This window comes from Anastrepha ludens, chromosome 4, assembly GCF_028408465.1.
Source record: "Anastrepha ludens isolate Willacy chromosome 4, idAnaLude1.1, whole genome shotgun sequence".
In the NCBI taxonomy this organism is placed as follows: domain Eukaryota; kingdom Metazoa; phylum Arthropoda; class Insecta; order Diptera; family Tephritidae; genus Anastrepha; species Anastrepha ludens.
In genome coordinates this window covers 87,972,577-87,986,363 of record NC_071500.1, presented here as the reverse complement: position 1 = coordinate 87,986,363, position 13,787 = coordinate 87,972,577, and the positions used below count along the sequence as shown (strand labels likewise).

Genomic DNA, 13,787 nt, shown 5'->3' with positions numbered 1-13,787 from the left:
AAATAATATATTAAACTAAAAAATTAATTATAAAAATTCTATAAACCTTCATTACAGCCACGGTACACAGAGTACCGAAGGGCGCCTTCTGAAAGTCGTTACTTTATTTCGTGCGATTTTTGCAACCGATAATATCAGTGCTGCAAAGAAACAAACATAAGGAAGAGAAGTTCAAAAGTTTAAAACCTGTTGATAAAAGGAAAAAATTAAACCAGCGAAGTGACATATTCTACAGCGTTATATCTTGTATTTACTGTGGTGGATAAATTCATTTCCCCAAATAGACTTCTGTACCTTCCAAAGTTATACATATATCTACCCAAAGTGATTTCATAGATTCGCTTTGCCGACACATATAAATTTGTGTAGCCCAGTTGACAACAAAGAATATTTGCCATTTTGCTCTGCGCTCATTGTATATATTTTTATTAGATAAATACATAAAAACGAGGATGATGTATACCAGGTTTGTTCTTTATGTGTGGTGAAAAAAAAAATTTGAGGGGTACTTTGGATTTTACGTCATTCGTTTTGTGTTTCACTAAGCTAAAGCTAAATTTTGCGAAATTCAAAACGAATGACGTTTGCATATCTATCAAATTCGCTCAGACCCGAATAACGGTCCTCTAAAAATCTTTTCACCATGGATAAAAAAACAAAAAATTAGTGAGATGAAACTTGAAATCATTAATGGTGCATTCAACATTAATGCAGTGGTCTAAAGTAAAAATTTCAGAAATACTGTAGTTGACAGGCTTTAACCTTCCGTTATAAAATTCCGCTTCAAAAATAGTCCAATAGTTCCGCAGACACTAACGAGCACAAAACTGAGCAAAACTCATCCCGTAGAGAACAACTGGTTCTTCTAGTTACATATTTACACAATACATATTTCACACATCCGCGTTATCAGTTACAATTTTTCATTGTTTAATAAACCAAAGCCAAAAAGCCAACAAATGCAAATAGTTCATTTATCTATAATTAGTAGTATACAACAGTCCTTTTAAGTTATTTTAATAAAATTTATAATTTTTCTAAGTTTATTTTGTAAATGATTTCGAAATGTACTGTTTGGCAACACTGTGTGGTGAGAGAGCAATCAGCTGACAGGGTTCTACGGTAATTTACAAAAATCGTGAAATAAAATCTACGATACTACGATACGACAGGAAGTAATTATTCATTTACATGGGGTTCTCATTAGCATAGCATAATGGGATTTGAATCATCATTAATTACCTTCTAAATATATAATAAATTTGGTAAAGTGTTAAAAACTTGTATTATAAGCGTATCTTGCGATTATAAATGGTAGTATCATTAATTATTTTTTTGTGAACCACTCTGTATACCGTGAATGTGAACTAACTTTTTCTCCTTGCGGCTCGCATTTATTTACCTGGAATAGTCAAAACAAAACCATTAATAACAGCCAAACAGCTGATAAAACACGCCGTCAACAAAACAGAAAGGTAAAAGAAAAAATCACACTAGATCCTTTAAATTTATTAATTAAAAATATAAAAATTTTACTGTACAATAAAATAAACAAAAAAATAAAAACAAATGTTTGTGCTCGCTGAATTAAAAGACGCCATAAGGATAGCGCCGGATCAATTTCATTTGATATTGGTAGAAGCGATACGAGACGAAATCAACCGGAAGTTAGCCAATAAAGTAATTTTTCTACAAGTACTCTTAAATCTTGGTCTCTGCATTGCACTCAAAGACATAGTATCACTGAAGGATTCTATTATATTATATTGCCAGGCGATGGCGCCTCTCACACACCGAAGTCTTATTTCGCTAAATTAGCAGTGTGCTCACAGGAGAAAAGTACGTAGCTGCAGTCGAGAGGGTGTACACGTAACACTTGGTTTCTTCGATGATATACTCATACCGCCTTCGGCCTTACAGCACCCGTCGCGTTTCGAAGAAGCTGAACAAGCGTGGGTCTGGGAATATCCTTTGGAAGATGGTGCTAAACATGACCTATTCATGGATATAGGTAAACCATTAAAATTTCGTGTTTCACGTGAAATATTCGAAGAGAGTTCACCGACTGCACCTCCCAAAACGGATACACAACAAGCAAGCACGTCAGCTGTGGCGTCGGCGGCGGCAGCAGCATCTACGCAGCAGACTGAAGTAGAAACGCCTTACAGAATTGTTGTATGTTTCCACGTGATGTAAACTATTCACAGCAGCTGACTCATGTTAAATATGCTAATGGTTTCTCTTTTAGGCTGCCATTAATGAATCTGGACGAGAAAGAAGATGAAGACAATGTAGAATATGAAAATGATGAACATGGCGAAGGAGCTTATGAAGTATGAAATAAATTTGATTACACAAAAAATGTTAAGTTTTACTTCTTCCACTTGGACAGAAATATAATACATTAAAGTTGAACACGAAGACATGGAAGTTGAATATTTTAAAGTGTATTAAACAAAGCGGAATAACTATTCGACGTACGCTTATATGGCGGCACGATAATAAAAAAACTTGTCTATTTATTTACACTCACGCGTTAAGCTTTTCTTCTACTTGAAGTATGATTTTGAACTTGGATCAGTATGATTGCTATGAGCTTCGAGCAATCAGTCTTAGAAATCTCAAATTTTTGTTAATCTTAAAACTGTTGCTTATTATTTGTTTGTTGCAGGAGTAGGGAGTAAGCCAAATTTCAAACAAATCAGAGGAAAACTGAGGGAGTTCTAAAACTTTGACAGGGTAAATCGGTACTAGTGAGGCTATAGACTCATTTCTGTATTTCTCATTTTAGGTCTGCAACACTCTCTTAAAAGCGTAAAGATTAATTCAGTAGAGGTTTGTAGGTGCATTTTCACCAGAGGGTTTATTTAATCACCGCACTCAGAAAATCTATCCGCAAACGAGTCATGAAATAAAACTAATTTTCCGTTACAGTTATTTTCCATTTTGAATTTTATTTTCAATTTGCATATCATTTGTGTTCATTGCATGCTTTTGCTTTCACTTCTCTTCAGATATTTTTTTATTTTAGCTTCATATTTTATTAAAGTGTTTTTTTTTTTGGTTTTATTTATCACTTAAATTAAAAAAACGAATATCCATTCAATTATTCGTGTAAGTACTTAATATCCTTTTGCTTTTGATTTTTCTAAATAGAACTTGCATGCCATGGAAAGAAATATAATTATTTTTGTTTTGTTTGTTTTTTTTTGCAGAAGGGCGTTGCTACTTTTCGTTTTTATTAACTTGTACACTGTATTTATGTTTTTGTTTTTAATTTAAAATTTGTTGAAACTTTTCTCTATTCTCTTTTAATAACATTTACTTCATTTTCTATTTTTGCTTAGTTAAATTACGTAATATTTTAATGCTAAATTTACAATTAGTTTAAAATATTTCAACTTAAAACACAATTACAAATTAGTATAAAATAATTAAAAATAATAGTATTTAGTAGTTAAAATTATATGTTGCTTAAAAAATTTTTGCACTTGCCTTAGCCTTTCGTATGTACGTCAAAATTTGAATAATCAAAAAAAAAAAATTATATTCAGTATGAAATTTAGTTGTTCTATATAAAGTGTGCCATTTATGGCCTATAAAGGTTTTATATAATTTTTGGTTTTTTTACAAATCATTCTTGGTTAATCTAAAAATCGTTTATTTTCAAATTTTAATCAATATTAATTAATTCTTGAGTTGTAGGTATACTTTGGTTTGAATTTAGAGAAAATGTTGCGTATGTTGTTGTATGCATGTACGTGTGTGTGCATGTACTCAGTGTTCTCTTTTTAACTGCAGATTTCATCTGTTATGCTCATGCTTGTGACATTTGACATTAAATAATTTCTTTAACATATTTTATTTTTAAGTTTCTTACTTATATTTTTCCATATCATATTTTAATTTCTTCTAATTTTGATTTCTCCTTTTTACATTGTGTTCCTTCCTCTTCAATCTTTCAAATTATTCCCGCATTTTGCTCTTTGCACAACTTAATCTCTTCCTATCAATGCTATTCTTCACATTCCTTTGCCCAATTTCCTTTCCCTAGCTTTCTGCGTTGACGTTTTTGAATCTGCGTTTTCTCGAGCATTTTTTGTTTCCCTTCGTATATATTCATTACTTCTTTTTTATGTTTTCCCTGTCTTTCTTTTTGCTTTGAAACAATTCTGTCTTACTTAATTTGTAAGACCTTCTTTCCCATTCTACTTTCGTTTTCTTTTAATTTTGCTTTATCTTCTTTCCTCATACAGTTTTGTGGAATACTGTTGAAGTGACAGTCCTTGGCTGGATATAAATGTGGGTTGTTCCGGTAGCGTGGAACTGACTGTCAATGGAATTTCCAATGGTTCCTCTAATTGTCTCTGTTGGCATTCATTTTCTCCAGTCAGCTTTGTTTTAAATTCTCCCTTTATTTTTCTTTCTTCATTATTCCTTTCGTAATGCGTTTTGTTCTCCGCCTTTTCTTTTTCATTTTGGTTAACCTTTTTTGTTCATTCTCCCTCCCCTTTTGTATGTTTTTTTACTTTCCACACCTTCATTTTTTTTAAATAGGTTTGTTTTCCTTTTTTTTAATTTTTATCTTTCGTTTTCCTTTTATTTTTCTTTTCCTTTTCCTTTTCCTCTTCTTTTTCCTTTACTTTTTCCTTCTCATTTTCTTTTTTCTTTTACTTTTTCTTTTTCCTCTTCATATCCTTTTTCTTTTTCGTTTTCGTTTTCGTTTTCCTTTTCTTTTTCTTTTTCGTTTTCTTATTATTTTTATTTACAGTTTCCTTTTCCTTTTATCTTTCCTACTCTCTTTCCTTTTCCATTTTCTTTTCCTTTTATTTATCTTTTTCCTTCTCCTTTTCCTTTTCCCTTTCCTTTCCCTTTCCTTCTCCTTCTCCTTTTATTTTTATTTCTACTTTTTTCCTTTTTCTTTCCCTTTTCCTCTCATTTTCCGTAACCCTTTCCGTTTGCCATTCTTTCTATTCCTTTCCTTTCCTTTCCTTTCCTTACCTTTCCTTTCCTTTCCTTTCCTTTCCTTTCCTTTCCTTTCCTTTCCTTTCCTTTCCTTTCCTTTCCTTTCCTTTCCTTTCCTTTCCTTTCCTTTCCTTTCCTTTCCTTTCCTTATATTTTTCTTTTTCCCTCCTTTTCCTTTCTCACTTTCATTTCCTTTTTCTATATCTTTTCCTTTTCCCCTTCCTCTTCTCTTTCTTTTCCTTTTCCTTCTAGTTTTCCTTTTTTCCTTGCTTTCCCGTCTTTACCTCTTTTCTTTCCTTTTTGCTTTTTATTTTTTCTTTTCCGCTTAATTTTCCTTTTTCTTTAACTTCCTCTTTCATTTGCATTGCCTCTCTACTTTATTTGGTTTTTCATTTATCAGTTCTTTTTTGTACATCTTACTCGTTCCAATTTTCTTTCTTTGTTTGCTTTATATTTTTTCTCTTACGGAGAAGAGATACTTCTTTGCTCTCACAATGCCTTTTCTCAAACTGCTACTTACATTTTCTCTATAGCTTTCACTTTTAATATATCTATCTCTGTAATTGCGTTCATTTATTCTAACTACAGATTTGAAGTGTATATGACTGTCCATTTCACAACGGCATACGCTCTTCTATAAGTATATTTATTTCTTCACTACTTTTGGTTTGTTTTATCGATGATCTACGGTAAAATTGTAAAGCTATTTCATGCAAAAGTTTTAAGTTTTTTTTTCTTACACTTCTTCATTGCACTGTAATCTTTTTGGCAGGTTATGCCTTCCTCTCTGTTTTCTCTTTTCAAACGCAAATTTCGATTACCGTTATCACTTTTCCCCCAATCACACCTACGGCTACTTCATAATTTGTTTACTCAAAAGTAATTTACAAGAAATCCTAATCATATTTATCTGCGTATTTGAAATAGGTATGCATATTTGGGTATGTTTTGTTACAATGAAATTTTAATTTTATATGAGAAAACTCTTTTCTAAACAATGCATTTTAATTGGTTCTTTACAATAAAATTAATTTCTTTTATTTTGTATAAATAATTTATTCCATCAGAATTTGGTTTATTTATCTCCTTAAATGGGTTTTTTAAATCTTCAAATTTTAATTCGTCTCTAATAGATTACTACACAATTTATTTCATTGTCGTACATAAAGTTTTGAAAGAACAGCGTTAAAGAGTTTAAGCTAATTAACAAGCTTATCGGAAGCAACTTTGAGTGCAGCGAACTACTAATTCGTTACTCAAAACGTGATCAATTATTCTGCTTTTATTTAAGAAGTTGTCGCTTACATTTGTTTAAGATAATATTCAGAATAACTTGCAATAAGTAATAAAGTAAAAATTCTAGTTATTATTTTCTAAATTTGCCACTCTCGAATACTCATTCGCATTAAAACAGCTTCTGTCAATCTTCGAAGAAATCTCATTATTTCAAGTTTCAATAAATGCTTGGTAGTTGTACGGACTCATTACCTTAAGAATTTGAATAAATTTGGCATATAAGGTTATGAATACTGCCATTTAATATAGCACAAAAAAGTGAGCACGTAAACTAGGAGTTTCTAGGTGAAATGGTTGAAGTGCCAGTCTGGCACTCCTCAAGTACCACCAAAGCGCTGTTTTGATAGGAGTTTCTAAATAATTAGGAAAAGTTTGAAGCGCTTTGTGCCTAGTTGAGTAATTTTCGCCTAACCAGTAATCTTCCAAGACGAGAGGTTATAATACACCAAAAGTATTGCTAAAGTTTTCAATATTGAATAAATTATTCATATTTAGACAAATTGGTCTGAAAGCCGCAAGCATCAAAGCGCGAAAGGTCACACTAAGTTCTGAGATTTCACATTTGATGGATGCTTGCATTTATTCAAAGCTTATCAAATGTATGAATTTGCATGCATAACGCACACAATTCCGTGAAATATTTTTGTGCCCATCTTTAAATGTTTAGCAAGTCACATTGAAGTAACAGTAGCGCAATTGATTTGATTTACTAAATTTAAATTACTCTAAACTGTAAGTTTTTATTTATAGATTTTGATACAAGCAACAAAAAAAGACTTGCTCTTATTGTTTACTCCACGGTTCTACTTGTTCAATGTGCCTCGATTTCAACAATCTTAAGGACAGCAACAGAGGTGAATGCATCGACATTAATTCTTTTGAATTTTAGTTAAATGTGAAATTCTTTTACAAAAACCTATAAATAATATTGGTTTCGTTTTGTTAACTGCTGTACTCAGTCCTCCCAAGCACTTATTTTGGCTCTAATGAAAATTCTATAGGGTTCATTTGTTCATTTGTAGTTGCAAGACCAATTATTTCCATGAAGTTAGAAAAACCAACATTGTTATTGATAATTTGGAGATCTCTATCCCCTCTTCAACAAATTACTGTTTCTGCACGATTTAAATGTTAATGTAGAAGCTTTAAAATTCCTATCTATAGCTGTGACCGAAGAAATTATGCTCAGATCGGTGGTTTTGCCTCTTTTCCAAAGCTTGCATTTGCTACTTGTTTTTGTTGTTTCAAACATTATTCCAATGATAATATGAATCTTAGATAATTATGGAAATTTTCCAATTTTACATATTTTTAAAATTAAGTTGAGCTCAAGGATGGAATTTAGATAAAATGCTTCCTTTATTTGGTTGATATTTGGACTTCAGTGTGAAGTCATCTACAGGCTCTTACGGCAGTGCCTGGTTGGCATAAAAATTAGTAGTGACCATCATACTTATTTTGCGAACTTCTGAGAGCATAGATGTTTTTGTGAGATATACTCATACATACGAGAACCACATCTGTCAAAATGAAAGCTAAAAACAAAAGGTATACGAGCCTTTGAATCAAAAATATTCTGAGTGTAAGCCAAAGGTTATATATTCCTTTAATTCAAATAAATGTTAAAAATTTTCCGAACGCTGTTTTTAATGTTTGTGCCATGCCATATAAGATTTCAAGTAAACTTTTTGTGAGGTTAGGGTGCCATTACTACTACTAGGAGTTTCGGCAAATATACTTCGGTATGTATGTATGAATGTATGTGTATATATTTAATGTCATATACGAGTGCGCAAGTACGTAAGAATGCTTAAATGATTTCACACTCAAATTGATCTCGCTGCACATATGTATGTATGTATAAGTATATTTCATTGTCCAGTAATGCTGAACTGTGTGTTTGTAAATATTTATGTATGTGTAAAGTAAATATGTTATTGTATGCATACAAACTAATTGGGCGGATTCATGACTTGTTGGGGAACATAAGTGTTCACAGTTTACCTAAAACTAAACTTAATTAGCATAATCATTGAAAAATGTCCCTATGTATGTATGTATGTATATGCGAGTATATAGGTAAATAGATTATTTAAATGAAAATTTCATATGGCTGAAAGCATTAGAGATGCCATTTCAATATCTTGCATTTTTCGACATATTTTTTGCAATTACTGCAATTACATACATACAACAAGTAGTATTTTCGTTAGGTTATTTGACCAGCAATTAATCAATATTTGTATATGCATGTAAGTAAGTTGCATTATGGCTTGTTTGCAGAGAAAAATAAATCTGTTAGTGTTAATAGTTACACATACATACATCTTTCGGTTCGCTTTGGCAATACATACATGCAAACATTTTTCATTGCCTACATTTTTGCGCTAAATGGTATGGCGCATTATTTTATTTAACACATTTTTTCGGTATATCTTAACATAAAATGAAAATCACAGCAAATAAATTAAATATTAAATATAATATAATTTTATTTATTTAAAAGAAAACTAGTTTGGTATAATATTAAAAATTATATATGTGCTAAAAAGTACTTTACAGCATAAATTAAATATTTACACCAATATCCATTGACTTTCAAGCGGTCTTTAATATTTTGTTTTAAAAGTATAGCAATGGGGTAATACACATCGCGCCCATGGATATGCTACACTGTAGCAGTATATAAAAAACGCTTGCGCTGCTTTACTTAACACAAACATTTATTTTTTATAGTATACCTTTTGTGTAATTAACATTTACTTTTTGCATTATGTAGGTGTATGATGAATTTTGTGTTTTCTGCTGCACAAAGTTCTAAGAGTAAGTAAGTCTATTCTGCACCGGTAACATAACTTTTGGTAATGGCAAATAAAAGCGCTGGCGATTTCTCACCCATTATATGAAATACTATACTCAACGTGCTATATTACGTAGTCTACTAAACAATTATCTTAATGAGTTTAAAGTAATTTTTTAATTTATTGTTCAGTTGAATGAATAAATTAATAAATCAATAAAAAAGAATAAATAAATAAAAGACAAATTAAAATATACGTATTTTATTAAGCAAAAGTTTATATTTATTTGGCTAAAAACGCCAACGCAAATTACATAAAAAGAGGTCCCCTAAGTAATGTAATGCTACCAATCTGATCTTTTACGTTATTTGACAATAGCGGTGGCCATTTTGAAGGGATGATGCATGTTTAAAGCATTGCTGGTTCAATTATTCTGTACAACAGAAAAATAAAATAAAAGAGACCCGACAATGGTTTTTGGTTAAGGGCAAAAAAATCTATATGCGTATCGACTTGAAAGTGAACTTCTGAATTTTTTTCGGGTGAGTCAAAGACATTTTACACAGTTTTATGGCAAATAGTCATAGGAAATGACGTGATCGGACAACGAATTATGTAAAAGGGGGAAGAAAACATACTTGAATATATCGACGATTTGAAAGTGTAGGTCTGAATTTTATTTTAGGTCCAATTTTTTACCCATTTGCGAGTTCTTATGGTAAATCGGCATAGGAAACTATGTGATCCTTAGATCCTAGTTTTAGATATATGATGTGTTCAGTAGTTCTGTTTAGACAATAACGGAGAACATTTTAGTCCCATAACTCCTGTGGAACAACACCAAGACGCACGCCACAAATAGGAGGTGGAGCTTGACAAACCACCCAAAAAGGGTGTAAGTGCCAATCTATACTATAAAGGTGAATGTCTGTACGTTGTCCGCGCATCACTACGAAACGACAACACCAAATGACGTAAAAATTTTTATACATTCATATTGTCACCCAATGAAGCTTATAGGCAAGTTTTTATGATGGAATTCCCTTCCCACAGACCCCAGGCCGTCCCACCTTTCTCATTCGTCACTAATAATCGAATATTTGCTTAAATTTAATCTAAAAAATCTTAGTTTTTCCTATTTCCCACTATTTATAGCACACTCTAGACTTCATAATCCGCATAAGCTGTTCAACTATGACCCAAATGCAAAGTTTTAAAAAACGGCTTGAGATAGAAAATTAATAAAAATAATTTTGCTTGATATTTTTCTGATTGGTTGTTTTGATTTTATTCAACGAAGCATAGCAACGGATGCCGGGTATTGTAAGATTATGGTTATTAATAAAAAATGATTTATTATTGTTTGTAATTCTTTCATATACATATCCTAAGTCCCTCGAAACTACTCCTACGTGAGCGGAGCCGTGGGTTAAAGCTAGTTATATATATAACTTCTCAATAGATGGGCCTCTTGTGTGAAAAAACTCATATCACAGGGATATAACGAGTTAAAATATATATTTACCATAAAATGTTACTATTTATCTTTAGATACACCAAAGCTCTAAATTCAACATAAACGTCAGAAATAAGGCAAAATGGAAAATTTGGTTACAAAAAATAAAAAATTTCAATACAGTCAAATGAAATTAACCCTTACACAGAAATAAGTCAAAATGGAAAGTTTGTTTACCAAAAAAAAAATTGTTTTCAATACACTCAAATGAAATTATTGAATTTTTTTTATCCGAGATTATGCATGCGAAATTGGGCATTTAAACTTACTTACTTGCTTTCCTGTGGTTCCTAGTTGGAACATAGGGCAATTAAATTTAGTTTAACTGCAAAGCATATTTCAATAATGCTCTCCAAGGCATGCGATATCAGCATTTCGACTTGACCCCCCTATTGGTACATAGCGAAAAATGTCCACCTAATAGTGTGTCATGAAACTAAGAACAATGTTCGTCGATAATATCTAAAACAGACCATTCGGCATTGCTCGTGTGACAGCTTGCCAGTTACTGTATATTGTAACAATATTTGTGTTTACGTATCTGTTTACTTTTTGTAATTGTTACATAATATCATCAGAGAACCTATCACGTTTCAGTGTATCGTATCCAAAATCTTCGCAAGGAAGGGGAATTGAGAGCGCAAAGTGCGATTTCATTTTAAGGAGATATGTTGCAAGTCATAGCAGCTATCATCATGTGCCTATGCACTAAATAAATATGAAGTTTAATTTAAAAAAATCTCTAGTGAAAAATTTTAAATAAAAATAAATTTCCATACAAGAAATGTGCAGATGAAGACACACTTCGCAATTTTTATTTTTTTCATTTTTTTGAAAACTTGCAAGCTCTGTATTTTCATACTTATTTGGATAGCTTTCTCTATAAGAACACAATCTGACAAATTCTCAGAAATTTAGTTACAGACTTATTATTACTCGAAAAGAAGAATATAAAAATATCCGGTAACGTGCAGAATAAACCTATAAATATGTGTACATGCAAAATCTTTTTCTTTAAAATTTACCCATAATCACGAAATAGCTACGTTTTAAAACTGTCTTCTACTCGTATCCGTAATTTGTTGTATTAAATTATTTTAAAAGCACTACCTAGAACTAATTTGCTAATTATATTACGTTTGCTAAAATTGTTAAAATTATGAATTTCAAAATCTGAATGGCAAATATTTTGAATCAAGTTTTAAGAATATTTTTTTACACATTTTTGTTTCAAGTTGAGGAACATCGACATCGTTTAGCAATAATATAAATATTTTATCTTTAAATGTAGTTCGTTACTTACTTCACCACAATTTTTATTTTGTTTTTATAATTTGTGTGAAAGTGGTAAATGAAGTTATAGGAAAATTAACAACAAAATCTACATATGCGTTTTTATTGCATAAAAAAATTCTTTGCATTTTTCCTTTAGAAAAAAATTATGTTTTGATGAAGTTCTAGTATTTATCTACTGGTTTTCAATGATTCATAGACGCTTGTAAAAATGCAAACAAATTTTTCATCCAAAATAAATTAGCTTTTCAGTGTAAAGATTTTGGTTTTTTCTGTCTTTATTTTCTAACTGTATATGTTGTATTTGCATTTAGAGTATTCAGTGCAGCCTTTAAAGTTTTTAATAAATAGCTTCATAAGTTTCAATTTTAGCGTCAGCTTTGGTTTGCTAGTTTCCATTGGCAATAGCAACAGCGTCATTAGAATTATTATCGTCTTCTTCATTAACATCCACTCAATTTGTGGCAGAGTTGTTTGTCTATTTTCTGCTTTTCTCCTCAACAAATACCGCATCGCCGCCGGCTTTGATGTAGCTTTGCAAACGTATTATTCAATAATTAAGCAACGTGGCAAATGTTCTTTCAAATAATCGAACAATTCATGCGATGCTCCCGGACAATTGGTCAGTTCGAGCTCCTGCAAATGACGTAGTTGTATTAGGCTTGACAAACCCGAGGAGGTGAGTAGTGGACACCCGGCAAGTGAGAGTACTTGTAGGTTACGCATTGAGCATAAATGTTGCAGTCCGAAATCACGTACTTGTGAACACCAACGCAGAAAAAGTGCGGTTAGTGAGAGCATTGTAGAGATGTAGCCGACACCGATGTCGGTGATGTGTACGCACCTGGAAGGATAAGATTTATGAAACGTTATAGGGTAAATTATTTAGAAAGTAGATGGAGGTTGTTGGAGTTTATTTTGTTTAAGGAAAATTTTATATATTTTTTAATACATATTTATAGGTGACTAACTTTTTCACTAAATAAAACCAAGGTTTTTTGAGCGATGCAAATCTTTAGGTCGGTTCACAGTTGTTACCTACTATCAAGTTTTGGTGTTCATGTATGAAAAAACTTGCAAAGTAGGGGAAAATAAGAGAGTAAAATGAAATTTCATTTTGAGGGGATGTCACAAGTTTTTACTGGATACAATTTTACTAGTAAGAATTTGCAAGTGAGAAAAAAAGCAAATTTAAATTTTGAAATTGAGTCAAAATTCTAAATTTAAAAATGTTTTTTTATTAAAATGGAAATATAAGTAAATATATTATCGATAAGTTTATTTGAAGACATATATTAAATAGGAATCGGCCAATGACATAGAGGTATATATAGTTCTGAACCTCAGCCTTCAGTCACCGTTGCCGCAGTTTCCGAAATACAAATCGAAAGCATTGAAGGTACTTTTTGTGTTTTATGCTTGTACTTCTTGGTTATTAACTAATTTGGCATTACATACGCGCATAGACGGAAGCAAGGAAAATATGAAGAGAGCTGTGATCACCACAAACAACACAATTGCTAACGGAATGTTCTTCAACGGGCAGCGATAATGGCAAAATAAAGTCATGTGATGCTAAGCTCGTTATTTATATTTTTTTTAATTCAATACAAGGTAGCTCAATTGAAAATATTTTAAATTTTTGTTATTTTTCTCGCCAACAGTTTAATCAGTGCTCGTAAAACTTGTAAATTGTTACTGATTTTGCGTTCATGTATATTTTTGGTATTTTTCTCTTTGAGAACGAACACTCGGAAATTAAGTTTCTGGCATGTTACTGTATAATTTTTACATGAACATGCCATTTATTTTAACCTTTGCGTGCCCCATTGCTTTTCTGATTGCATACTGAGAGGTCACGCGAATTTGCAAAATCCAAAAGAGAAAAAATTCGAATTAGATAAATTTACATCTCG

The 13,787-nt window shown here is 31.4% G+C and overlaps 1 protein-coding gene and 1 pseudogene across 1 annotated transcript in view; one reads left to right on the top strand and one right to left on the bottom strand.

Annotated features, from left to right (window-relative positions):
• The first annotated feature begins 1,342 nt into the window (after positions 1-1,342).
• Positions 1,343-2,503, top strand: LOC128860105 (DNA-directed RNA polymerase III subunit RPC8-like; annotated as a pseudogene).
• Positions 2,504-4,747: 2,244 nt separating this feature from the next.
• Positions 4,748-13,787, bottom strand: part of LOC128861905 (F-box/LRR-repeat protein 20-like) — a 73,622-nt gene continuing 64,582 nt past the window's right edge. Inside the window, exon 4 of the mRNA XM_054100283.1 lies at positions 4,748-12,715. Within this exon, the coding sequence (XP_053956258.1) occupies positions 12,418-12,715 (298 nt within the window). The 3' untranslated portion in view covers positions 4,748-12,417. The remainder of the gene's footprint in view (positions 12,716-13,787) is intronic.